Source organism: Mollisia scopiformis, assembly GCF_001500285.1.
Source record: "Mollisia scopiformis unplaced genomic scaffold LY89scaffold_18, whole genome shotgun sequence".
Taxonomy (NCBI): domain Eukaryota; kingdom Fungi; phylum Ascomycota; class Leotiomycetes; order Helotiales; family Mollisiaceae; genus Mollisia; species Mollisia scopiformis.
This window is the reverse complement of record NW_017263598.1, coordinates 928,438-954,848: the sequence shown is the minus strand read 5'-3', so window position 1 is coordinate 954,848 and position 26,411 is coordinate 928,438. Positions and strand designations below refer to the sequence as shown.

The 26,411-nt window shown below is 48.0% G+C and overlaps 8 protein-coding genes across 8 annotated transcripts; 3 read left to right on the top strand and 5 right to left on the bottom strand.

The window, feature by feature from the left end:
- Positions 1-38: 38 nt before the first annotated feature.
- Positions 39-3,663, bottom strand: LY89DRAFT_721150 (uncharacterized protein; the record flags this gene model as incomplete). The annotated part of the gene is made up of 2 exons (XM_018218617.1): positions 3,286-3,663; positions 39-2,278 (listed from the first exon to the last, which is right to left on the bottom strand). Exons 1-2 carry the CDS (start codon positions 3,320-3,322, stop codon positions 39-41), a joined length of 2,277 nt encoding a protein of 758 aa, XP_018068352.1. The 5' UTR covers positions 3,323-3,663.
- On the bottom strand, positions 3,621-4,362 carry LY89DRAFT_151782 (uncharacterized protein). Its single transcript, XM_018205402.1, has one exon. It carries the CDS (start codon positions 4,054-4,056, stop codon positions 3,679-3,681), a length of 378 nt encoding a protein of 125 aa, XP_018068351.1. The 5' UTR covers positions 4,057-4,362; the 3' UTR covers positions 3,621-3,678.
- Positions 4,363-5,152, top strand: LY89DRAFT_151733 (uncharacterized protein). Its single transcript, XM_018205400.1, has one exon. It carries the CDS (start codon positions 4,669-4,671, stop codon positions 5,086-5,088), a length of 420 nt encoding a protein of 139 aa, XP_018068350.1. The 5' UTR covers positions 4,363-4,668; the 3' UTR covers positions 5,089-5,152.
- A 663-nt stretch (positions 5,153-5,815) lies between these two features.
- LY89DRAFT_151776 (uncharacterized protein) lies at positions 5,816-8,727 on the top strand. The gene is made up of 4 exons (XM_018205401.1): positions 5,816-6,768; positions 6,815-6,949; positions 7,000-8,245; positions 8,314-8,727. Exons 1-4 carry the CDS (start codon positions 6,121-6,123, stop codon positions 8,349-8,351), a joined length of 2,067 nt encoding a protein of 688 aa, XP_018068349.1. The 5' UTR covers positions 5,816-6,120; the 3' UTR covers positions 8,352-8,727.
- Positions 8,728-15,135: 6,408 nt separating this feature from the next.
- LY89DRAFT_736996 (uncharacterized protein) lies at positions 15,136-15,512 on the bottom strand (the record flags this gene model as incomplete). The annotated part of the gene is made up of 2 exons (XM_018220207.1): positions 15,136-15,441; positions 15,492-15,512. The coding sequence occupies 2 exons, from the start codon at positions 15,510-15,512 to the stop codon at positions 15,136-15,138; spliced, it is 327 nt and encodes a 108-aa protein (XP_018068348.1).
- Positions 15,513-19,186: 3,674 nt separating this feature from the next.
- Positions 19,187-20,209, bottom strand: LY89DRAFT_699034 (uncharacterized protein; the record flags this gene model as incomplete). Its single annotated transcript, XM_018217025.1, has 3 exons — positions 19,187-19,212; positions 19,285-20,099; positions 20,157-20,209. The coding sequence occupies 3 exons, from the start codon at positions 20,207-20,209 to the stop codon at positions 19,187-19,189; spliced, it is 894 nt and encodes a 297-aa protein (XP_018068347.1).
- A 1,200-nt stretch (positions 20,210-21,409) lies between these two features.
- Positions 21,410-22,242, bottom strand: LY89DRAFT_151648 (uncharacterized protein). The gene has a single exon (XM_018205399.1). The coding sequence runs from the start codon at positions 21,971-21,973 to the stop codon at positions 21,491-21,493; it is 483 nt and encodes a 160-aa protein (XP_018068346.1). The 5' UTR covers positions 21,974-22,242; the 3' UTR covers positions 21,410-21,490.
- Positions 22,243-22,510: 268 nt separating this feature from the next.
- LY89DRAFT_784812 (uncharacterized protein) lies at positions 22,511-24,568 on the top strand (the record flags this gene model as incomplete). The annotated part of the gene is made up of 3 exons (XM_018222824.1): positions 22,511-22,574; positions 22,634-22,941; positions 22,999-24,568. 3 exons carry the CDS (start codon positions 22,511-22,513, stop codon positions 24,262-24,264), a joined length of 1,638 nt encoding a protein of 545 aa, XP_018068345.1. The 3' UTR covers positions 24,265-24,568.
- Positions 24,569-26,411: the final 1,843 nt, after the last annotated feature.

The window sequence follows — 26,411 nt, the reverse complement described above, 5'->3', positions numbered from 1 at the left end:
AAGTCTATGGATTCGAGTAAAACAGGACCGGTAGGCCATTAGTCTCTCCGACTAACCTGGCTGGCACTCGTCCTACTCCTCTCATCCTCCTCCAGCACATCACTCAGTCGGGTTGGATGATGGTGTCTTGGAACAGCAGCCCACTCAGCGGGTGCACTATCATACGCTGATCCGGTGTAATCAACTGGAGGTCCCATGCTTGGAGCACTCGTTGGTCCGGAAGTTCTACCAGCTGTTGTAACTGCTGCTGGTCCAGAAGAAGTCTGACCATATCGAGCGAGATTGGCGATTTCACGTTCTCGTTGTTCAGCGACATCGTATTCGTCATCATCTTCGTCTGATGCTGGGGCTTGGTAGCGGACTTTGTTGCCGCGAGAGTCTCGGATGAATTGACCTTGGGAGTCGATCTCATACTCCTCTTCGGAGAAGGCGGCTGGTGAAGGATTGCGTTCAGCCTCTGTGGGATGAAGTGAAGTTCCTTGATGCTGCTGATAGAACCCTGAGGTCGATGCTGGTTGCACGGCTGGTGCTGCTCCTTGAGGTGAGGAGTTGGTGAATGCTGGATGTGTCCCTGGGTATGTGGCAGGAGTTTGACGAGAGGATGTTCCAGTTGTGGTCGTGGTAAATGGATCAGCTGGCTCTCGTTGACCTCGAACATACTCCGAGTAGCCACCTTCATCGACTGGTCCCTCAGGTTGGGTACTACTGCCAGATTCGCCAGCATATGTACCTGTCTGGGGTTGACGAGTACTTCCATGTCTGCTTGGTACACCTTGCATCATGGGCACAACCTGAACACCACCGACCAGAGTCGGCTGTCCATCACGCAATGAAGCAGTTCTCTCACGCTCATCCTCTTCTCGTCTTCCAAGCTCTTCCCAAGCACGTCGAGCCTCTTCCTTGGATATTTGTTGCTCTCGCTTCCCTTCAGCAACCTGCTTCTCCAACGTGGCAATCTGCTGTTCATAATTCTTGTTATTCCTGTCTCTGGCAACAGCTGCTTCAATCAGACCAGATCTTTCTGCTCGTTCTTGCTCAAGAGCTGCCTGTGTCATGGCTTGGATTTCTTGAGCTCGTTCTAGCTCTGCTCTCGTCTCGAAGAACCATCGTTGAAACTTTCGCTCTGAGGAAGCTCGCAATCGCTGGAGTTCAACAACTGCATGGAATAGATTTGCTCCGGCAGCTGAAAGATCTGTAACTTGTCTCGACAGTTGTTGAGACAGAGGATCGCGATTGACCTCAATACTATTCTCCTCAAGTCGTCGAATCCAGAATGATGTCAAACCCTCCCAATGAGCAGACAATGTCTCCCATCGCTCAAATGCATGAGGAAAAGAAGACCTGGTTGTACCAGCTCCAGCAGTTGGTTGTGTTCCAGAAGGACCCGCAGAGCTACCCGCTTCTGCTTTTGCCCGTCCTTCACGTGCTTCAGCCTGAACCGGTCTGGGCTGTGATGGGGCTTGCGATGGTCTTGGTCGATTGCCGCCCGCACTTTCACCCCCACCAACAGCTCTTCCCCCTTGACCAACTCCTTGTAAAGCTGGATTCCCTGGAGCTCCACCACCAGATGTTCTTTGTGATCGCTGAGAATTGTCTGATATCCGCGGTCCGCCGGCGGTGCCTCCTGATGTTCTTTGTGCAGTATCCCCACTGCCTCTCTGCGCAGCGCCAGCCGTTCTTCGTCTCCTCTCCTCTTCAATTTGAATCTGCCGTTGCTCTTCTGCGGCTCGATTGCGCTCGAGCGCCTCCTTCTGCTCCTGCTCCACTTTCCGTCTTGCTTCTCGTGCCTGACGCTCGCGCATTATATCCCGAGGACCCTTGATGCCGCTCGGAGAGCCTGTCGTACCCGGGGGAGGTTGTGCGGTCCTGCCATTGTTCGATCGCCCATTTCCAGCGGATGCCGAGGGACCTCCACCAAGAAGATCGGACATCTGCGCGTTCTCCTCGACCAAATCCGGTGTGAAGGCGTTGGGATGTCGCAAAGCTTCTTCTAGAGCATACAAGATCGCACTTGCAGTGTTCTTTGAGATTCGTAAAGCTCGGTGTGGTCGGCGTTCAGCTTCTGGCGAGATTTGTTGCGAGCTGGAAGCTAGTTGTGTAGAGGTAAGGTCGTCTTCGAAATCATGGGCGAATTCACTCCTTGTCCGTTGTTCCTGCTCAAAGCGAACGCGCGGAGGGGGTGAGATGCCGGCAGAGGTCGCTTCAATATGAGTTCTGCGGAGAGATCGTGGCTGCTGGCGCTGCGCTGGGGTGGGCGTAACCGGGTCGTGATCGTGTGCTTCGTAAGGGTCGTTAGATGGTGAGGGGATTGGGGTCGTCAGCGCGGCTGCGAGCAACGGTGAAGGAGGAGAGGTCGACAAGGTGAAGGTGAGCAATCAATCTCCCCTTCAAAGGGCAAACAATGGTGTAGCAATTGGTATGACCAGTGTCACTTTTTCTGCCCGTCGGTAGTTCCTTGTCAATCTGCTCAGATCGGGAGTGCGGAATGTGGGTATCTGAAGAAGAGGAAAGGTTGGGAAGAAGTTTGGTGTGTTGGAAAAAGAGCGTGGTGAAAGGGAGTCGAGAGTTGGGAGTCGAATTGGCGGTGGTCGAAGAATTGAGATGGCTGGGTTCGTGATGGGTGAAATGGAGGAGGCCAGGCGAGGCTTCAATTTTCGCAGCAGCGCGCGCACGAGAAAAATCAATCAATCATAAAGCACAAACACATCCAATGGTATTTGATCTGGCGACCATGGACCGCGATTCTTCGCGATTCAATCCGTGTGCATGCGCGTCGTGGTCGGTGTTGGCGGTTTGTTCGTATTGTTCTGCTGCTGCTCGGTGTCGAGTGTCGCCCAGTATCGCCAAACCCTCCTTCGAGCTTCAACCCAACCCACGTCAGAGAAGACGGCACCCAATACTTTCCTCCACACTGCGCATGCAAATAGTTTTGCACGCACTGGGGAACAGATCAGAAAGGCTCGAATGCGATTGTAAGCTCGGAGAGATCATGCTCGGTGAGGGGGGATTTCAATTGCAGATTTCGCGGTGGTGATGGGGACTTGCGATGATGGTGTTTTGAGTGAAGAAATGTGTGGGTGAGTGATGATGATGATGATGAACCACCGAGACTTGGATTTGGTCGAGTCCAGTTCAGGTACAGATGCGATTTCTGATCAGGGAAGGCACGAAGGAACGCAGGAAGGACGGACGGGTGCACCAACTTGGCCGTGCATCGATATCCCGGACGCTTTTCTCTTCACTCTCTCTGGCAAGCACAATACAATATACAGCAGAATCACTTACTTCTGCTTTCATTCGTTTGTTCCTCTTTCGTTCTCATTCCTCACTTTCTCTCAAACCAACAACATCTTGATCGCCAATTCCGTCATCATCATCATATCAAATTTCCTTCCTGTCCCTAATCACACTTCATCTCATCTCACAAACCGTTGGGTGCCCAGCGCTGACACAATGTCTCGGTCGGCGTCTTTTTTGGCGGGAGTCAAAGCTGGTAAATTACAGATCGCACGGCAGATGGCCACCGCTCGTCGGACCCCAAGAGTTGAATTGGATAAAATAAATTGAGGAGGCTGGGGGAAAAAGTCAAATGTTTGACTGACGATACAGTATTCAACAGCTCATCAACGTTGCCCAGCCCAGCCCAGCCCAGCCCAGCTCAGCTAGACACACATGGAGTCAAGCGGCGCACTGTCGGGGCGGCCCTAGCCTCGAGGTGGTGTGGTACAGGGTCTCCAGTTGATCCCAGCCATTGATGATGCGCCACGACAGCGACGCTTCGTTTCCACCACGCTGGGAAACCATCAAATTCGAATGCCTGTGTGTGTGTATGTGTGTGTGTGTGTGTGTGTGTGTGTGTGCGCGCATGCACATGCAATGCAAGAACGGGGATGAGGATGGAGATGGTGTTATTAGGGTATTCCCCTTATCACCGATGATCGATGATGTATTTCTTTCTCCTTGCTCTTGCAGTCCTCGTACGTACAGATACATACTAGAAGTACTGTATATGACGCTGTTCCTCATCTCAGTGATCTTGGTTAGCATCCGAGCCATGGGTCATTACCAAGGTACCGACACCGAGACCGACTTCGCCTAGGGACTCGCCAGCGGATCGAAACCTGGCTTGCCGTCCCGCTCGTTAGCCAGGCCAGGCCAGGTCAGACAGCCCAGTAAGAGCTGTCAATTCCTCATTGCCAACAGTAAGCTTCGAGATGCATCGCCAGCTGCACGGAAACCTACACCAAGTGATTCCAAACTGTCAAGTGTCACGGCTGTTTGTTTGAAAGTCTGTTGTGCCGTGTTGGGAGATGGAAGGGTGATGCTTGCCGGGAGGCTGCAGGAGGTGACAGACAGGTCGGAGGTGAGGTGAGGGAGAAAAGTGGTCAGCGCAGAAACAGAAGGAGGGAGAAAGCGGTTGGAGATGTCGACAAGAGTGGTGATGGATACAGCTTTGGACGAGAGTCTGGACGAAAGTCAAACAGACAAGCCTCAGTCACGAGAACCCTCGCTCTCCAATCTTGATGGCGGTCACGAGTTCGCAATGAAGAGGATGAACTGCGATGGGCAGAGGAAATCAGTAAGTCGTCCTCTCATTCGAGGCTGTAGTAATTAATGATGGGAAACCCAGAGAAGAATTAATGAGTCGATTTCACAGTGGATAGGTATATGCATACTCGCGGGGTTTCTTTGGTGGTCGCTGAGAACGTGAACGTGAAACTTCCACCTCCCATTGACGAGTTGAAAGACCCGTCAATGGAAGGGGCGCTCAATATCAAAGAAGAAATCGCCCAAGTAGTCTTACCTTTCCTGTACTTTCCATTTCATCTGTCATCCATTATAGTTATCAGACAGACCTTTCTTGGTCACCGCCTGCTCCGACTCACAATGATGTCAACTACAGACAATGTCGTGCTGCTGAAGTCTCCAACGTCAAGGCTCAAAGTCCAAGTCCTTCTTCGTTCATTCGCACATTTTCACCGTCTCTACTTTTGCATTACGTTACAATTCTCCGTCACCTCTCTCATCATGCGTTCTCGATCGATTTGCTCCCCTACCACCAATACGCGTCTACTTGGCAATCTTTAACTTGACCATCAGATTCACAAACAAATCAAGTCCCAAGATTCTGCAGTTGCTTTTGGAGAATCACCCGATGACATCCACTCGGCGACATGAATTGGGTCATCGCAACGAAACGAGGATCAAACCTCTATATCACCAACTTCTTTTTTCCATTATCAAGCATAATAATCCACGTCGCCAACGCGAATACGAAATACAAACTCGCTGCTGAATGCCGCCCAGACCACGTGCTCTATTCGAACCATCGGTCCAGGTTGGTTGGTTGGTTGATTTGCAAGTATTTCCCGCGATATCCCAAGGACAGCTCGCATGCAGAGCCGTTTGTTGCGACGTCAAACAAAAGCTCATGAATCCTACAGTATTCTCCGACAAACTTAAACGTGGGGCTCCAATCGGTGTGGCTGCCAGCATTTCTCTGATCTGAGGAGATACTCCCGAGATAACCGAAACCAATACCCTACCTAATCACACATCGTCTACTTACCACTTCCTTCTGCTCCTTCTCCACACGTCCACGTCTATGATGTGCAGTGCATAGACATCTGATAACGTGGTTGCGAGTGTATGCTTTTACTTTTTCTCTGCCATCTATTCCTACAGGTCGACGAATCCTTGGCGTTGTTTCAAACCGTATGGCAAGGCAATATTGAAACGTGCATATGGTTCCAATGGACAAAAACTTTATGCAACCTACAGCGACCATCGTTGTGTTTCCACGTTCTGACCAACGAACGAGCAGAAATCTAGGAGATTTTATTTGCAGATCTCTTGACGTGAGAACGTTTCCACCAATATTGCCATCTGATATAAGCGATTCGTCGTGGAGAAGAGCCATCAGGAGATCAAGGTCGCAGAAATGTTCCATAAGAGGACTCCATTTGTTTCGATCGGATGATGATGAGATTGGTTCGGCGGTGGGGAGCTCGAGGATACCGAGTCACTGGGTTCTTCTTTCTTTTCCATCTGGCGACTGCCATGACTTTTTCTCATCATCAAAGCCATCTAGGTATGGGTTGATCCTGTCCAATATTCTCGATGGCTGGTCACATCGATGTCGACAACTCTCTGGAAGAACGTCGCTCTTTACTCGGTACTGTCTTTCATAATGTGGAAAATGTAATACTCGACAATAATTTTCAGCCTTCACTGTCATCAAAATCAATGATACCCAGTACGACAAAGGGTCATCTTTCGCTCACTACCACGCCCGCTCTTCTCGAACTTCGTCAAAATAATCCTCAAGATTGTTCCAACCTCATCACTGCATCTGTCAATCGAGCAACAGTCGAAATTTCAAGGACGATCATCGCACTTAATGCCACATTCTCTCAACAACTCCAGCAAGCATCGATATCGGCTTCCAATGGCATCAAGTCGGCTCAAGACTCAGCTACTTCCACAATCGCCGTGGTGGTACAAAGTGCCAGTATCGCAACATCATCTGCCTTTTCCAGTCTTACAATCGCCAACTTGGCTGTGACGAGTGTGAATTTCGCGTTGACGAGTGTTCAAGCAAGCGCAAGCACAGCCATTGCATCTGCTAGTTCGAATCTGGATCTTGCTCAATCGACAATTACCAGTGTTAACTTGGCATTGTCGAGTGTATCGTCGGCGTCCAGTACTGATGTTTCCAGCCTTAGTGCGAGTTTGGCCCTGCTCCAAGCTAGTATATCTTCGATTCAGGTAAGATATCCCGCTATATTCATACATTTCTGACGAGCCGCACTAGGCGTCAGCGTCCGATGCTATAGCGGCGGCTCAAGCTGCTCTTGCTTCAGCAACTGGATCAGCGGCAGCACAAGCATCTTCAATTCTTGCGTCAGCAGCTTCAAATGGCCAAGCTCTCAGTTCACAAACTTCATCAGTGAGACCCCCATTCCTCCCCTACTCATCCTATTCTCACAAACAGCACAGAGTCAACCAATCTTCCACGCTCCACCAACCACCTTTCTCACCCCAGCTCAATTGGCAGCAATCATCGTCGGTGCTGTGGTTGGCTCGATCCTGTTCGGTTTAGCTCTCTACTTCCTCATAATCCGCATGAAGAACAGGAAAGATCGTGACAGTTATCTGGACGAGAAAGATGTTGCCCGGAGCCCGAGGAATATTCCTACTCGCATGAGTTCGACGTTCCGAACTGGGAATGCGATGACGATTAAGTTCAACCCGCCAAAAACTTCAGATGCACCGCCTCCTGCTCAACCGTCCATTCGAGAGCCAACCTTCAAAGCATCACCCAGTGCAGAGATTCAGGAGATTAGCGATGTGAGCCCTGCTAGAGGAGTTGCATGGCCTCTTACTTTAAGCTTCACGGCGAAGGAGGATGATCCTTTCCAGGATCCTACGGAGGAAGTCACGGGTTGGCCGCTCATGGCTGGTGGTATTAATACGGTTGTTACTACGCCGTCCACTTGGGCAGCGCCACGGAAACGCAGTGTCGATATTTTTGAAGCTGCGAGACTGTCATTTATCGCTCCGGTGCCGGATCCAGTCCCGTACATGGGACCTTTCGCGGATCCTGTTGTTGATGAACGAGGTCAATCTATGGCCGGAAATACAAGCTTTGCAAATGTGACGCCGAGGGAGGAAGTAATAAATCCGTTTGAAGACCCTGTTGAGGAGACCTTCTTGGTAGAAGAGTTCAGAGCGCGAGCCTCAGAAGACGTGCAGCCAACGTTCCCGCTACCAAATACTGTCCCAATTCAACAAGAGCCATCCCGACCAAGTCTCGACATCGAGGAGCCTCCCTCTCCTGCGAGGGTCCTTATTCAAGAATCACAAACACAACAATCACCCTCACCACCCTCCTCGCCAGCTCTCCAACAAACTCTCAACACAGCAACTCCCGAACCAATAAACCCACCAATTCCCTCGCCCCATCTCCCCACCCCCTCAATCACCTCCCTCGCAACCCTCCTCCCACCCCAAAGCACTCGCGCACCCCTCGCCTCAACTCTCGCTCTCCTACGCTCAGAACCAGAACCCGAACGAAACAGCACCATGCCCGAAATCGACATCCTACTCCGTCAAGTCGCGCAGCAGAACGAGAAATTGGCCTATAAACCGCTCTTTTGGACGGATTTTAGGGCTGCTGAGCCAGATGTACCGGTTGATTTGGGAGGATTTGAGGTCGAGGAGGTCAGGATGTTGAGTCTTTTTAGGGATACGCCTACGCCGACTAAGAGGAGAGAGATGGATGGGAGGAGGGAGGAGGAGGAGAGGAATGAGAGGGTTATGGAGGTTTTGAGGAGGAATTCTGGGGTTGACATGGATATTTTTGAGGAAGAGAAGGTGTTTGAGCCAGAATCAGAACCAATGTTGGAGTTGCCCCGAGAGTCGACGCGAGAGCCAGAGATTCGGGCACCTTCTCCAGCTCCAGTGTTGGAAGAAGGAGAATTTCCGCCCCTGAGGAATATCGATTCTCTACTCGCTAAGAACGACGCGAAGAGTCCAGAAGACGAGGTTCCAGAGCTAGAGATGCGGGAGGAGCCGTCTCCTCTTCCAGTTCCGGAAGTTGAGGAAAGGGAGCTCTCACCTTTGAGAATGAATCCTCAGCTGCGAAATATCGACTCATTGCTCGCCGAGAACCAAGCATTGAAGATAGAGGAGCAAGAAAGGGAGCCTGCAATCCGCGAACAATTTCCAGAAATTGAGGATGTTCGGGAAAAAGACTTCTCACCACTAAAAATGAACCCTCAACTCCGAAACATCACCTCCCTACTCGCCAAAAACCAGACAATAGAAGCCGATGAGCAAGAACCAGAACCAGAACCAGAACTAGACGACCGCTACCAGAGAGGCCGCTCCATGATCCGCACATCAGATATAATCGAAGCTCGCCTCTCAGCTCGAAACTCGCGCATCCAATCCGACGAAAAAGAAAACAGCATCGATGTAAAAGAACGCACTCTTTCACCCTTACAATGGAATCCTGTTGATCTAGCCTCCATCCCTACAGAGGAAGAGATCCGAGAAACGACATTAAGTCCTCTGAGACGGAACCCCTCAAACCCATCCCTCACACGACAAGACTTCCCACTCCGCCGAAACCCCTCAAACCCCCCATCTCTCTCACGCGAAGACTCCCCACTCCGCCGCAACCCCCCCTCATTCTCCTCATTCCCCTCAACTCCCTCTCTCCCCACACCGTCGAGCTCACGCTCCCTCTCCCGAACCAGGCTAGACTCATCTTTCTCCCAGAATCTGTCTATTTTCGAGAGGTTAGCGGAAACGGAAACAGGAAGAGGAGAGGGCGTGAACGCGAAAGAGGCTAGTAATGAGGTGTTGAGTCGTGCGGTTAAGGGGATCTATATACCAGGCAGTTTGAGGGAGCAGGCGGTGAGGAATCTGAGTTTGAGTCGGGATCGGGAGGGGGGCGGGAGGGAGAGGGAGAGGGAGAGGGAGAGGGAGAGGGAGAGGGAGAGGGAGAGGAGTAGGGGGTAGGGGGGTAGGGGAAAAAGTAGCGATAAAGTGGGGTGGAAAGAAGAGGACATGACTAGTCGTAAAGTGTGGAGAGTGGTGGTTGGGTAAGTGGAAAGTATAGAGGAGAGGAGAGCTGTGAGACGTGGGAATTTGTAGATATTTTCATTTCTATGGGAGACTTTGGGAGGTTTTGTCGGGGATGGAAAGAATAGTTTAACATTCGCTCTTCTTGCATATATTACTTGGTACAATAATTTAGTTGACTTCGTCTATTATTCACCTTTGTCGGTTTTTTACTCTCTGCTCTTCGTCCTCTGTCGGTTTGTGACTTTATATATTTACGTACTTAAGTTTATTTATTACTCAGCTTTATCGGACATTGCTCTTCGTTTCCGCTCTCCGTTTTTTACTAGTTTATAAATTTATATATTCACGTATTTAAATTTATTTATTATTTATTTTTATAATTAATCGTTAATTAAACTGCTCGGAAATTATAATTTGTTTGATAATTTGTGAAAAGGAAGGATTTGTTTAGCAACAAGTTAAAAAACTATGATTTGTTTAGTATTTATAATTAACTCACTTTACTTCGCTGGTACAGCCCATTTATTGTTAGCCACCTCACTGCTGCCCGCTTTATTGCTGCCATAGTATTACCTGCCCTCATTACAACTTAGAGTGAGGGAGAGTGAGAATAGAGAGAGGGAGGGGGTGAGACTAGGAGTAGGAATGAAAGTGAAAGCGAGAGTGAAAGTGATTAGGGAGTGAAAAGGAGGCACACAAATATTTCACTTGCGCTGAAAACTTTAAATGAGGCTGAAACACTTCCCCTTTAATTTGCCAAAGTCTATTCTCTTGCACTCTCCCCCACTCAATCTCCACCCCCTCACCCTCTATTCCCTCACCCTCTATTCCCTCACCCTCTACTCTTTTACTTTTACTCTTCAGTCTAAGTAGTACTGAGAGCAAGTAATATTCTGGCAACAATGAGCTAAAATCTCTTTAACATGCACAAACACAAAGTCTCAGTCTCCCCCGGCCAGCTAGAACAACGTCTCTGTCACTGTGTCGAAAATTGTTCGTGGAGAAGGAAGAGAAAGTGGATTCTTGGTTTTTTCGAAAGCGATTAGAAAAGGCTTTATAACCACAACATAACTATCTTAGCATCCAAGAATGAAATATCGAAGTGCAGTACAAGTGAATTTGAATCACCCTTACACTGAGCTCATTAATTCACTTCTCTGGGATTCTAACCACTTCTGAATTAAAGCTTTCCTAAAAGTATAAACAACCCTTTTCTTTTCTTATTGTTTTCTTTTCATTAATTAACGGTATTGAGAGCGATTCCAATTGGTGTGATCAGGGTGGAACATATATGTTCCAAAGATTTAGATGTTTTAGAATAAAGTTTTTTGTTGCTTCTCTTGGGGATAGGGGCTGGTAAGAAACAAAATATGGAAGACGGCAGGCAGATTGACAACAGAAAATCTATTAACAATACGACCCGAACCTCTATTTAGTGATATTGTAACTTTAACCCAGCATTATAAAGAAAGAAACTCATGCTCGAACTGTTGCCCCAACTAGACGGTCAGCCGATCGCCTTGTTTTTTGGCAAGTGTTGCCTCTGGTTCAGATACCTGAGTAATATAGAGCGAGGAGAGGAGAGGTATTTATATCCCACAAATACATACTTTGAGCAAGCGTAAGAGCAAAAGTCTGAGGTGCGAGACAAAGAAGTGAATCTCCAGCCTCGCTCTCCTCCAACTCTTTCAAGCCCTTTCTCTTGACTCTTGATTTTTATACAAAATCTATATAAACCCCCCAACCTCATAATCAAAAACCAAGAAAAAAACAAAATCTATCAGTTTGTACACTACCACAACGAGAAGTATGCCCTGGAGGATCTCGTTTTCGCCAGATTAGACGTGTATGCATGGATCTGCATGTTGAGCTTTTTAATCGAGTTTATTTATATTTAGATCGGAGAAACAAGAGCTTCTGACAAGGGTGATGAAAGGAGTGAATCTAAGTCGTGACTCAAAGAGAGGGAATTTGTATTAAAATAAACGGCGGCTGAAGATGCCCGGGAAATAGAGTGAGTTTGAAGACAAAAATAAAAAAATAAAGAGAAGGTTTTGTCATAGATAGATAGCGAGAAACATCGCTGACTACCGAATATATTAACAATGCAGTAAATGCATATCCCTACCTAGATACTCAACAAGAGTAAATTGTGCAATAGAATGGACGGTGGCCATAGATGCCGATGAAAGCGTTGAATTTAAGTTGTAACTCAAAGAAAGGGAATTTGTACTATGATAAACGGCGGACGGCGGACGGCGGCCAAAGATGCCGGGGAATGGAGTGAATGTGAAAATAAAGAGAAGGCGAGAGAAAGACCTTTCTCATAAATAGACGGCGAGAAACAACGCCGAATACCGAAGATGTTGGAAATATAGTGAATGCAAGTCTCTACTCCAAAAAGAAAAAGAATTTGCAATAAGAGAGGATAGACGGCGGCCGCAGATGCCGATGAATGCCTTAAATTTAAGTCGTGAGACAAAGAGAGAGGGAGCGAGAGTTGCGGAGAATAGACTTGATTATTTATAAAATCTTAGATCTCGGACGATCCTGCGAACTTTTGCAACAACAACAATTGAAAGCACCAAGGCGCAACATGGGCGCGCGGCCGGGCTGCCGAGGACGGCAATTATAGGGATGGAGTGGATTTGAAGAGAGAGAATTTGTTATGTAGAAAGCTTAAACAGATGTTAGATGAGTAGTCGGGTGGGAAATTAACAGCAATAAATTAAATAATAACAACCCCTCACTATGAATCAAAAAGAGAGAGAGAAAGTTGCGGAAATAACTTGACGGACTATAAAAACCCAGATCTCGAACGATCATGCGAACGTTGCAACAACAATTGAAAGCACCAAGGCGCAACATAGCTGGGCGGCTGAAGCAATAATAGGGATGTAATGAGTTTGAGGAGAGAGAGTTTTGTACGTGAAAAGCTTAGACAGATGTTAAACAAGGAAAAATGATAGAACTTGACAACAAAAACCTCGTTGACAACAATCCCTCACCCTCCTTCCTCACAATTTAAACCAAGTCTAATCTACCACAGAGCCACTACTGACCTGTACCCTGAGCCCAGCGTACACGCGCCCGGCTCACTCCCTACATCCCCTTATTGTCCGAATGTAACTAAGCTTAAACTCTTCTGTGTAGCTAACAGAGAAAGCAATATATATATTTCTTTTTAAATTTAGATACTAAGGTACTTATCTTTATCGATTAACACAAGTTGAATTGAATGAAAAAGGCGGAAACATTATTAATAGCAACATATTCATTGACAGCGGCCATTAATTGTACCGATATATAGTTCCATCCAATGCCATAACTAAAAGAAGGAAAGCAACCATGCTCGACTAAACAAGATGATACGGACCATGAAAGCCTCCACAATAGATTTTCGATTTAAATAAAGCAAAGCGATCGGAATAAGTTATAACACTATTTTCCAAAGAAAATAATACTAAGACTTGACAATAACAACCCAATTATCATCAACAACAACTTAATTAACAACAACAATACCCCACAGCCCTTCATAGCAAATAACGCTACGGAAAAAGCGTAGCATAACAAACTACACCAGCTCTACACAACCAAGGCCGCGGCCAGGATGACACTCCAAACACCACCGCCATCCGTTCCTATGTTCGTCTTGTTTAAGGAACGTTTTTGTGCGGATTATAGAGAGGCTGGAGGGGGGTTTATATAGAGGGGACGGAGGACGGAGGGCGGAATACGGAGGACGGAGGACGGGGGCCGAGGGAGGTGAATGGAGGGCGGAGAGTGGAAAACGGAGAGCAAAGGACCGAAAGAGGTGAATTTATAGATTCACTAGCCGCGGAGAACGGTTCGGAGAGTGGTAAGGCTGGGTGAGTGAATTAAATCAGCAGAGAATGAGCACAGGATGGAAAATAGCTAAGCTTCTCAGTCTCATGGTGAATAAGAGCACAAATTTCATTGGGTGATGCTTTAGATTACCATGACTCCCCTTTCCAGTTCATTGCCCCAGCCAGTTATCAAGCAAATGTATGAGCGTAGAGTTGTTACATGGAGGCTCCCAAAATACTCGTCAGACAGCCACACAATGACAATGAGATTTTCTCGAAAGCGAGATACCTACATTATATCCGCATGCTATAGGCGCTTTGACTACAACAACAATAAGAAATGGAGACCACGATAATAATATCTGATTGTGACGCGTCTGGACTATTGCAAATTGTTGCGTATGGTGGGATTATTTGCCGCCTTCTTTCATTCAATAACACACTTCCCCTCAGTGGCCTGAAGTTGCTTGCTGCTGCTGCCGTCCATAGATCCCAAAGCTTTTACACAATGCTGTCTACACTCATAAGTATCTTATCAATGCATATCTAATAATAAAGAAGTGACGATTGAGCAATCATATATGCTACAGCGTGATCACAGGGACTGTAGCGTAGCCGAACATTGGCAGAAGATGGGATGCAGGTGAGCTCATGCAAGGATACTTCGGGTCAGAAAGGACTGCACCTCGAGGTGTTCCAATGTTTGGCTCGCAATATATGTATAGAAGAGTTTCTCCCACTTCGCCTACATTGCAAGTATCACTTTCACTTCTCAGTGTTGTCTCCTCTTGCTGAATCTACGCCCAACATGCGACTCCTCCCGAAAACCTTTCTCTTCACTCTCTCCTTAGTAGTGTGGGCTCTGACTGTAGCAGCCTCCATCCCTCTCGTCGACAGAACAACAGGAGGAATCCAATAAAGACCCTACTACCCGGGCCATCCCGCCTCTCCCGACTTCTAGCGCCCCGCCCTCTACGAATTCATCAGCGAATTTTTCTTCGAGCCCAACGACATCACCGAGTCATTCCTCGACTTCATCGACGTTGACTATATCTAACACAGCGCCAATCTGCCACCTTACAGACGCAACAACACACTTGCTGTCCTGTTGGCAGCCGGTTCTGATTTCACTGGTGTGAACTTCAATATCATGCAAGTCATGTTCGACGCCCCGTACAGGATGGTGCATTATGAGATTGCGGTGCCGTGCTCGTAGTCTACGGCTATTATTGATCTTTGGAGGTTTGAAGGGACATGCATGAAGGAGCATTGGGATGTAGTTAATTCTCTACCAGTGAATGCGACGAATCCGATTGCGCTTTTCTGAAGGAACTCGGTTTCTGTGATACACTTCCTAGGTACTGGGCGAGGATCGGAAGGTCATAGGTGTTGGAAAGAAGATCACAATTTTGATACAAATACATTCGTACAAATACAATAGTAATAATACAGTCGTACAAATACAGAGGTACAAATACACTTAGCGGGGTGGACTTAGCTGTATAACCAGATATCCCAGCTTTCCTCTCCTCCTAAGTCTTTTTACTGTTATTCATGCTTCGGTCTGTTCCTGTCTTATTATTCATAGTCCACCAAGATAGGGGCAATCGAAGCTTACCTGTAAAGTGTCGGGACCCCTATAACATGAAAGAAAAGCAATCCACCATCCAAGCACAAGAAAAAGAAAGCGAGATTCTATGTCATTGCTCCCCTATAGGCACTGGTATAGATCGAGTGCGCTGTGGGTCGAGTCAGGGGCCTCTCCGTGAGCGGGATCTGGCGACTGGTACTGAGCTGGCCGAGGAGAGTCGAATGGGAATCCGACTTCTTGATTGAGGTACGCCGGCGTGGGAAATACGATCTGAGCCAATGCGGTGATGGATACTGTTGAGAAGCATACCACTCTACCTGGTCCTGGGGATGAGATCTTGACCTTCAACAAACCTCTTTCGTATATTTGCAAAGCGAGGTCCGTCTTCTTAGTGAGGCTCAAGATCTTACCGCATCTCAGATAACCCTGCGATGCGTCAATGCTAAGTCACTTTGAGGACAAGAAATTCACCATACCTTTGCGAGTTTTGGCATCATCTCGATCATTTCCTTGGCGGCCGGGCTCTGTCGGAATCAAAAGTTTTGATTCCTGACGCCAGCTGTAGAAACTGGATGTTGCGCCTTGGTGCCTTCCAATCTTTGAACTAGTTAGAGCCGAGCTGAAGCCGCTTGTCGATGTTCGAACCGTCCACAAGGTCCTTCATCTTATAATGATCGGGATTTTGTCTCATTCGGACTGCCAGAGAGGTACCTTGATTCCATTTCTTTGCCTGAGGTCGACGGTATCTCCTATGAACTCAGAGACCTGCCCACACTGCGACTGCAAGCAAGCCCGGCCTTGCTCGTAGAGCTGCTTGCTGGAAGTTGTTACAAGTTCCACAAGCCTGAATCGCGGCTTTTGGTGACTCGTAGTCAACCAGGTGACGCGAGCGGCACGACTAGAAATCGATCTTTTCTGAAAACATGTTAGGACTTGATATCTTGCTCTTGCTTCCCGCACGGTACTAAATAACAGCCGTTGATACATGACTGACAACATCCAATGCTAAATGACAGCAGCAGTATTGACAACTCCGAAGACCAGTGAAGAGTGTAAATTCTCGACGGAAAGAGCGAGCCATCGAGGTGATCGGAAGCAAGGGATGTGGCAGGAAAGGATGGTGATGGATGGGGCATAACTAACTCACAGGAAGCCATGAAAAGTGGCAACTCATCAACGAGAGTCTGGTTGATAGTCAGCAAAGAGTTTGAGGTATTTATGCACAGACTCACCTGATACTCGACAGACTTAATTCACCTCTCGGTGACTGCAGAGATCCCTTTCAAAGTATATCTAGCCCATAGACTATCCAAGCCACACTAGTCTGTTTGGTGACTTGGCCCAACTGTCTAATAACAAGTTGGAGAAGGCGCCTCCTTTCTGCGCGAAAGGAAGTTGGTCCGGTGAAGGCACCATTTTATATTTATCTTCTCGCCTTCTTATCTATGAGAGACTGGCCGGCTCGGCTTTAGCTCTCACTAATCAGTTTCGAAGTTAGGTCTGGTTCGCTATCTCAATGCCGGAGAGGGGAATGAGGATGAATCAAGGTGAAAGAGGTGAGAGTAAGCGACCTACGCAAAAGCATACCGCCGAGCTGTTCAATCAGAGTACCGGACGTGTGGGGATGATCACGCTCAGGTGAATCTCCTTGAGAGAAACCATCGCACCGATGTTCTTTCGAGCCCAATGGAGGTGATACAATTCCCAGTAGCCGAGTTTTGCAAGTAAAGAACCTGAGTCCGCTGCCTAGGATTATCAGGAATTCCGCACGAAGTACTGCTGGGTACTATTCCTTTGCCACGTCTTGCCTTGCCCTCGCGCTCTTCGTCCTCTCCTCTTCTTTTTGTTAGAGCTTCATTAGCTAACATTCTTGAAGAAATTGTAGATGTAGAGACATACGTACGAGCGCCAGTGGAGTGGTTTTCACGTCCTCCTTTGGAGGTGAAGAGCGATACGGGTGCTCATGGCGACGACGAAGGAGGGCAGGGTTTTGATACACTGCATTTGGAGGCCTAGGTCTTGATCAGCTTGATGATAGTTATTGACTCGGTTCTAGCAGAGGCTAGGAGCAGCATCGGCAGCTGACACTCGCAATGCCTGGCTCTTTTTGCGGACCATAGATGGACCAAAGCGTACTCACCACTGAGTGGTACCGTGCGGACAGACGTAGTGTCTGACTCCATTTCGGAGTGTGCCAAGGAGTGCTGGTAGGTAAACACCGATATACCAGCCATAAAAGCTGGATGTTGCGCCTTGGTGCCTCCCAATCGCCGAACTCTGTGATTTACACCAGCTGCGGCGTCATCGCCACAGAGACCACACCCCCCGTTTCTTCAATATGCCCGGAATGGATTGGTGGTTTTACTCCGAGGAAGTCCTGAGCGACCGCGAGCTTTATCTGGACTGACCAGTGTAATGTTACTTGGACGAGCAGGGAGCCATCGGCCGTAGTCCTCAGTTGGAGAAGTTCTATGGTTTGATGCTGGTTTATGACCTTGTCTTCGTTGCAGAGTTGGTGAAAAGGAATCATGGACACTGATCTCTGTTGGATCGGCTGATCTCGGTGTATCATCAGAGTCACTCAAGAATTCGAAAGTTATTGTTGGAGAGACGATCTCCGGAGCCTCATTGTCCAGGGACGAGGAGTCGCCCTGGCTTGGAGCTGTTCCTCGCAGAGTTAGTACCCTTCGCCATTGATCCAAGGAATGTACTCACTTTGCTTGACGGTTCTCCTAGCTCCACACAGGGCAGAAGGTTTTTGAACATGCCTAATAGTCTCGTTCTGCCGCAGGCAGACCTGGAACGTGTCAGTATCAACTCGAGTCACCTTTGGAGATAAAGCGCGACCTCAAGACAGATGGTGGAGATTTGTTCCTCAGTGATGTTGGGATCGTTTTCTAGACCATCGAGATCGAGAATTTCGAGAATTAGGTTTGTGGAAACTAAGCTTGCGGGGGTGCTGATATACGAGGCCGCGAGGCACTCGACCCGTTGTAAGTCGACCGGGTAAATTAGTTGTGGCGTTTTAAAACGCCCCCTTGACAACTCGCTACTCGATGAAAATTATACTCTTCCTCAAACTTTGAACTAAAGTTGACGCTGTGCCACTGAACACGTCCGCTACTTATCGAGCGTTTGTCTCATCGGTGAAGTTTCTTTGATTCAATGGGGAAGTAGCAGATTTCTAAAACAAGCAATAACGAATGGCACAGTTTTCCGCACTTGCAGCTGAAGCCGATGCTCTGATATCAATCCATCAGCCGATTGTCGGCCATTTTTCTCGTCGGTGAAGCTTCTGCAAGGGTCCCACTTGGGCAATAGCGGAATTCCAAGAAAGGCAAGAACGGTTGACAAAGCACTTTTACTAAGAAAACAAGTAGATTCTAAGACAAGCAAGAGCGACCCACTAAGCTCGTCCATGAAAGCAATAATTAGATCTGTCAGAGAAGCAAGAACGACGCACAAAGCACTGAGATAAGTAGAGTAGATTCTCAAGAGGAGCAAGAACGACCTACAGGTCTTTGGGCAATAAAGTAGATTTGCAAAATAAGCAAGAACGACCCACAAAGCACCTGCAAAAGTGAAGCAGATCTGCAATGTAAGCAAGAGCGACCTGTAACACACTCCGACAAGCGGAGGTGGCTCGCAAAAGAAGCAAGAGAACGAGCTAACAAGTACTGAGAGAAGGACGGAAAGGTTTCATGACAGGCAAGAACGACTTAGAGAGGATCTGGGAAGATAAAGCAGCGTCGGAAGAAGAGCAAGAACGATGCACACAATACTTGGGGAAGTATAGTAAGTCTGCAAGACAAGCGAGAATAACCCAAAAAGCAGTTGGAGAGCTAAGGTAGTAACTGATTTTAGACAAGCAGTGTCAAGCCAAAAAGCACCTTCACTAGAGCAATAAGCAGATTTGCAAGACGGGCAAGGAAGATCAATATTCACAAAGTATTTAGAGAAGTGGCAGTGAAGAGACACTGACGGATATTGGTGGCATTTTGCAAAAATGCATTGAGCAATGGGATATGAAGACATCCATTCTTTACATAATATTTGTAGAGTCCGAATGAATACATAACGCTGAACTGTTTCTCTGTAACCACCAACACCAGACTACCTTCAGAATTCAAAAGGTCGGAGACCCAATCCAAGAATCAACAAGAGACCTGTACTATTTCTTCTCTTCTTTCCAAGATCCTGAAATCGCCATTAGCTTCTGAGGGGAAAGTGGTCGATTTGCACAAAATGAATCTCTCGCACATGACTTACCAGAAAACTCATGCCTCACAAACGCCATCGGATCATCCGTAGGCCTCGAACCCATATGTCCCACACCCGGAGAGAAACTAGTAATAGGGAGAACTAACACATCCTCCCTCATCCTCGGCGACGTGATGCCAGTAAACTCCTTCCACGTGACCTGCGGTGGCAACGTTCTGCGATCCGGACATTGAGGCCCGTTGAGATGACTGAAGATAACATCCGTCCACAATGCCGGGCCCGTGAATTCAATGACGCTGAGGTCGGGGTCGTCGAGTTTCCCTTCGGCTTTTAGTCGAAGAGTTTCATGTGTGATGGTGGCGATAATTTCGCGGAGGACCGGATGTCCGGGTTTGGATTGGATAGTCCATTGACAGAATTGTACGCGTCGGGAATACCATTGATGCCAATCCTCTCTATCGGGATCAGCTTCGATTCCGACAACTAGTCCTATTGTTTCATTTTGATACTCTTCGGGAATCCATACTGAGGTTGGTTTCAAGGCAGCGGTGTCGATGTCCGTATAAATCCCGCCTTTGGCTAACAGGATGAGATAGCGGAAGAAATCGGCTTTGAGAACAGGTTTGGGGAGGGCATTGTATGCTTCTATGATCTCTGGAAACGGGTTGTATAGATCCTTCAACAATTCTTCTGCTTCAGCGTCCGATAGTATTCTGTGGATGGAGCCTGGATTCCGTCTATCCCAGGAGCCTGCGGATCCCTTCACCTCCTCAAAGCCGCTCGATCCAGGACCATTTTTCCACGTTTGCCAGATGTACGACGGGAATTCGTTTTTGACGTCGTATCTGAAATGCTGCGACAGACTGTGATTCAGTGTATGATCGACCAAAAGGATATTGTTGAGGCTCAAGAATCGGTACAACCCGACAATTGTCAGTAGGGCTGCGACAAGCACTCGCCAAGATCTTGGCATCATTGATCCGAGACCATGGCTGAAATGATAGGCGGCGGCGGGAGAAACAAATTTATATATATTGTGCCGCACAGGCGAGAGCAGCACGTTTCTCAAACGCGCACGCACGAGTCGACACGTTTCTAATGCTGTTGGTATCTGGGGCCGGTCGTGCTCGTTATTTTTAAGATGAGCTCGGAGTCGTCGTCATCGTTTGGTCAAGTTGGTGGGGTGTTTTATCGCGCGGCGCATGGGTCCCAGGGCACGTCGTGGGCTGCCATTGGTTTTCTGCTGTGATGGTGCCTACAAGGCACTGAAAAGAGTTCAAGCTGTCGGAAGTAGGGGTCAGGGGTGCTATGGATATAAGAAAGTGGGATATCCTCAAGAGGAACCGAGTATCTGATACTGCGCATGCGTTGCAGTGAAACATCGCATAGGGCTGAGTTCAATGCCCAGCCCCACTTTGACGATTGGCTTCATTGAATTGTGAAGGCGTGCAGTTGTTTCTCCGAATTGGAGATTCTCCGTGACGAAGGACTGTATCTCTTAAAAGAGGCAAGGACGGTGGGTGATATGATGTTGGAACTACCAGGATCAAATCTGCAGGTGGAAGACAACATGGTGATGGGGTAACAGACGAAGAGAGAATCGTGCCTGCCTTGGAAGAGAGGGGAAAAGGTATGAGCAGGGTAGAATGAGATTGAAATGAGTGTAACCTTCCCCATAACCCCGACAATTAAGTCGTAGAGAAATAGAAAATTCCGTTGCTATTATCGAAGCCATGTATAATTCGCAAAAATTTGGCTGCTGCTAACGACCCGCATCCAGGGAGGGTTTCGACCTCTGCAGGTTTGTTCTCCAAGGAGATACGCGATCCGAATCAATTGTATTCTGTAGCCTCAGCTTGACGGCTAGTTCTGTTTCCCATCGAGTTGTGTCGACTTCCCCTGCTACAATGGAGATGTGGGTCGTGGGAGAGCCACAGTCAGTGGACGCGCGGTGATTCGAGGCGTTGCTGGGACGCTGCTCGTCTCGCTGCAGCTGCGTCGTTGTGCGTCGTGGATACGTAAACTCTTGGCTGCAGATGCACGAATCTTCGAAGGAGATATTGAGGAATTCAAATCTGTCTGCAGAGTGTTATTTGTCATTGAAGACAGACCGAGAGAGTGAGGAATCTTGGCAGACGCTAGCGAAGCGAGAGACAATTTCGACGTCTAGTCTTGGCTTCTCTCTGTGATCAATTTTCACTGAATGACAACCTTGCCAATTGCTTCTCTTTCGCATTATGATACTCTCTGACGGCTATATATAGTCATATGCATCCTTCCAAACAATATGTCCTGGTGCGAAGAAGCCGTGATAGCAGGCACGATGGCTTTCATTGAGGTTTGTGGCCACAGCCACCGCGTGGCTGGGTTCGAAGGGCTGCTCGAAGCAGTTGCTTGTCGTTTGTAAGATCTCGTGAGTAGTCTCACGTTTCTCACAGTGGTGTTTTTCTGTAGTGTAAAGCAAACTGATGTTCGTCGATCTGGGTGCAGCTGATGGAAAGCTCATGAGATGCGGGGCTGGACGAGTGTCAGTCTCTGATATAAGTACCTCCTCCGTATCGGGATCTAGTCTGAAAGAGCAGTCATCACATAGAGATATAGGAAGGAGCCAAGCCTCCTCGCACGTCAGATTTCTTGCCCTCCACTCCATGTCCATACTTCCAGACCAGGGTTTGGCGTCGAGCCGTTGGTTGTGGTGTGCGAACTCCATGCTGTGCCATTGCCTCCTCTGTAACATGTTCGTTGGAATCCTGTCTTGATAAATCGCAGTCCTGTATATGCAGTGCCGTAAATTATGGCAGGTTCGGTCTTCTATCGTCGGCGAGGGGGAAAGTATATCTGGAGCAGGTACTCAAATCCAACTTGAGAACATTGGGATGTTGAATTGAGGCATCGATAATCAACATGCGGTTACGATACTGTGCTGTAGATGCCCTTGCTATGCGGCATAGTGCTAGTGCGCAAGTGCTCTCACTCGATTACCTCGTGATGCTGGGATAGTGTGCCCTCCTCGACCTCTGATTGGCCGATTCCAACAATTTGGCGATGAAGAACGTTCAGATGAAAGTATTACAATGAAACAGAATTCTGGTGAATAGGCATCAAGCCTTCAGAGTTATCTTCTACTCAACATTTGCGATTCTCCAGATCTGACCAATCAACACGACATCAACGCAGCAGACTTTTTCAATTGCAATTCTTACGCTTCCAATTGAGAAGTCACACAGTTGAGATACTTTTGTTACTCCTTTAAAAGGAGTACTAGTATTGAAATATGTCGTTTCCGTCATACGCCTCCAACTTGAGCGTAACAACGTCTCCCCTCTCATTCCATCAAGGTTTGTGCCACCCCGTCACAAAACAAGAGAGTATCTTTCTAATGAATCTACGTACGCAGTGGCAACCATAGAATCACCCACCCAACAGAGCATCCCTTCCGCAGAACTTCCCGCTGTCGACGCTACAACAGAAGAACCCACTGCTCCAGAAGACAGCACGGTAATCTGCCACGCCCCAACAATCCGAACGGGCTGCACATATTGGCTCAGAAAAAGAGACCAAACGGATACGTTCGAATGTTTCGAACGTAGAACCAGTAGTCCGACCATCAGGGGAAAGCTCGACGACCAAGGCCTCGAGCACCCTGTCATCATCATTGGGAGCCAGACCACGAGAGACCACGTAGTATACTACGATGCTGTACCAGTAAGTAGCAATACCTGCAATACCGCTCCATTGAGCGCATACTAATCACATATTCAGCTTTCAACTTTCGGCAGCTTGTCCTTCAAAGACTACAAGCTCCAACGCTCGACTGGTGGCTACAGCATGCGCCATTCTCTCCCCTTGATGCCTAAGCCTCCGTCGGATGCAGCACCATCAACTGTGGCATACCGGAACCCTCGCAGTCGATACCCGACTCTGTATTTGGGTGAGGGGAGCTTTGAAAGGGATTCTTACGTCTGCTTGGATAAGACGATGGAGCTGCCAGCTGTGGCCATACGAGAATTTCTTAACAGAGACAAGAGCATTCCCGAGACACCAGCCAGACTCTCTTTCGAGAGCTACGTTGAGCTGATGGATCAACTCGGACGTGGGGGCAACTACGAGGAGCTCTACATTGGCAAGCCTCCTGTGGATGAAGAGAGTGTCGCTCCAACCACTCCACTGCCAGAAGCTGCAGTGATCGAGACCGTCCTTCCAACGGGTGATGACGAAGAAACTGCAGTTGAAGCGCCTAGCCTTAGCACCCCTCTCAATTCCTCAGAGTTGTCACTTCTTCTTTCTGCAAGAGACTTCAGGCAGCAAGCACTTGCAGAGCCTCGTCGACGAGTATCCACAGGAACCACCCGTTCACGATCCAAGGACGGAGTCTCCAAGGCTCGACGCAGGGCAAACTCTTCTGGATCGCCCCACAGGCTAGTACGGAGAGGTCCTAGAATTGACCTCCAGTTCGCCATTGCCATCCTGATAAGATTGCATGAGACCATCATTCGTCTGCAGAGCACTGGGTCTAGTCTCAGAGCATTTATACCCGCTTCTGAGAGCCAATCCATTGATCTCTACATGAAGAAGCTGTCTATTTCCAAGAAACTCCCAAGTGTTCCGAGCTTGGTTGGCTTGAGATACGAATATTCCCTAAACAGCTTCTCGACCGAGATTCAGCGCGCCCTCAGCAAGATGCCCAACATGGTGCCTGGCAGACGTCGTCCACTTCGAATCCTCTACTCTCCCACACCATACCGACCACTTTCATTGATCAAAGCATCCCAGGAGACACCATCGATTCCACGGAAGGCAGAGCAATCGTACGCGACCTTCATCAACAATCGAAATCTCCTGGACTGGCTGGTTGGCCATGAAGGTTGGAGCAACTCGATGTTCGACACCGCTGCGCCTCAAGTACCAGCACGGATGACTCGGCTTAAAGGTCAGAAACGATCTCTAGCAGACTTTCTCTTGGGTGCTGGGGTGTCTGAGACTAAGAGCAAGAGATGTCGACTTTGTCGAACTTTCGTGGAACGTTGACGGCGCTGAGGCTTGGGATCTTGGGGAAAGAGTGGAGTATGCTGGTGCTTTTCGAAAGGGTTTCTAATATCATCGTCTTTCGGCTTCTGATCTGTCTCTTGTATCTGACCTTGTTGATATGGCCTGGAGTGGGGAGAGAGTCTGTGATGGATGAGGCGGAGGGACGGGATTGGCAGGAAGAGAAATTCAATTGACGAGAGTGCTTAACAATACTATTGGTGGACTTGGCGGGGTAGTATACTCTTGGCAAAGGTTGCTGGACAACATCTCAGGAAGTCGCTTCTTTTTATAGGTTACTCAATGCATATAATAAGAGAACACTGTGCAAATCCCCATCCCCACTGTCAGCATGTGAATAAATATTTGTTAACTACTATAAAAACATTATCAAGATATGATACTATGCAGCCTAGCAGTCATACTCCAACTCGCTTTCCAGCTCATGTCTCCTAAACATCCTATTAGCAAGTACTCCCATATTCCCTCACCGTGGACTCTAACCTATAATAACGCTCCATCCCCGAATGACAGCATTCCCCATCAAATTCTCCTCCACAATCATCACATACATCACCAGTATCCATGGATTCCAGTGTTGCTAACTCCTGCTCTTCTTGGTCTCTGCTATACACTGGTCACTACTCAACACTTATTCCTTCTGCAGTTGAGAACTAAAACTTACGAAGATGCAGCCATTCTCCTCGATTACAGTGGCTTGTTTCGTTGGCTTCGGGGATATCTTCGAAAGCGTTGAGTTACACGTCTCTTCGAGAGTTTGTTTGAAGAGCTTTTTACCGTTTTCCGCTCCTGCTTGCCTTGTGGTGGGTGCCATGGTGATAAAGATACAGATCCAAAATAATTAAGTTTGTTGTGAGGAGCAGGACGTGTGAGTATAAAGTTTCGACATAGGAGTGAGGTCCCTGTTTGAGTAAGCGAGACGCGTTGTTCATTGCCAAGTCGCCAAGTCAGCCACACTCACCCACAATCAACAACTATTACCATTATAACCTCAGACGACAGTTCCGCCCACCTAAGTCTATTTCCGTCTTTGGACCTGAGATGTTGCCGCTCTAACCTGAGCTGAGTCCTGAGTCCTGAGCACGCTAATGAGTCAACTGGATCTTGCTTCTGGGGTCCTCTTCTGGCTCCCTCGAGAATCGGTTTTAGTTCCATATTAACTATATATAGAATTTTACAAATCATATTGCCTGCAACACAGCCACTCTTTGAGCCTATTAAGATGTCGTGACGGTATCCGTTCTCATTCCCCTGTCAAACTTACAAGGGTCCTTGCCGGAGCAGATTTGGATCCCCTCTAGTCTAATTCACGTGACTATGTCATTCAGTCCTACCTAGCCTGTTATACGAAAGTATAAGCTACACCCGCATCTGGAAGGTTTGTGAGCGCACAGCCACGTGAGGCTCTCGAAGCCAACCTGAGACGACTTCTGTTGCAGAGATGCTATGCCACAATGCCGGGCGCTTTTAAGTGGTGGAAAGAGTACGAACGTAAGTCATGCAGTTATGGTCCCTGCTGTCAGGCTTTCGGCTTCCAGAAGTACAGCCCGCCGGCTAAAGTCTTCAGGGGCTGAAGTTTGTGCAAAAGGTGGCTGGGCTTGACGCAAGCTTCTTACTCTGAAGGGTTTAAATTCTCTCGATGCCGATTCATCTCTTAGCATTAAATTCCTCTTGTTAAAATAGAAAGATTCTACACTATGGCTTCCAATATACCAGATACAATTACCTTTCGCTCTGATGAAGAAGACTTTGTTCCTGATGGAGCTGGCTTGATAGAATCCAAAACCTTCGAAATTAACGGCATCATTTCATGGTACAAGGAGGACAAGTAATGGATGCAGCCGACGCCTGGAAGAGGCACGACCTAATTACTCAATGGTACGAATAGTGTGATCGCCAATACACTGGTACCAAGTTGCACGATTGGCCAGACATAGCGTCAGCAGCTGGTGAAGATGTTGACATTAGACTGCTGATAAGGGGGCACTCGATTGCTGGTTATCCAATTTTGCTCTTCCCTGAAACTTGCTATGCTATAGACAAGGCTCTCTGTGGCACGGACGCGGAGACTCTTGCAAAGGTGAAAATGTGGCATATGCCACAGGAAATGAGGGCCTACAAGTATCTCT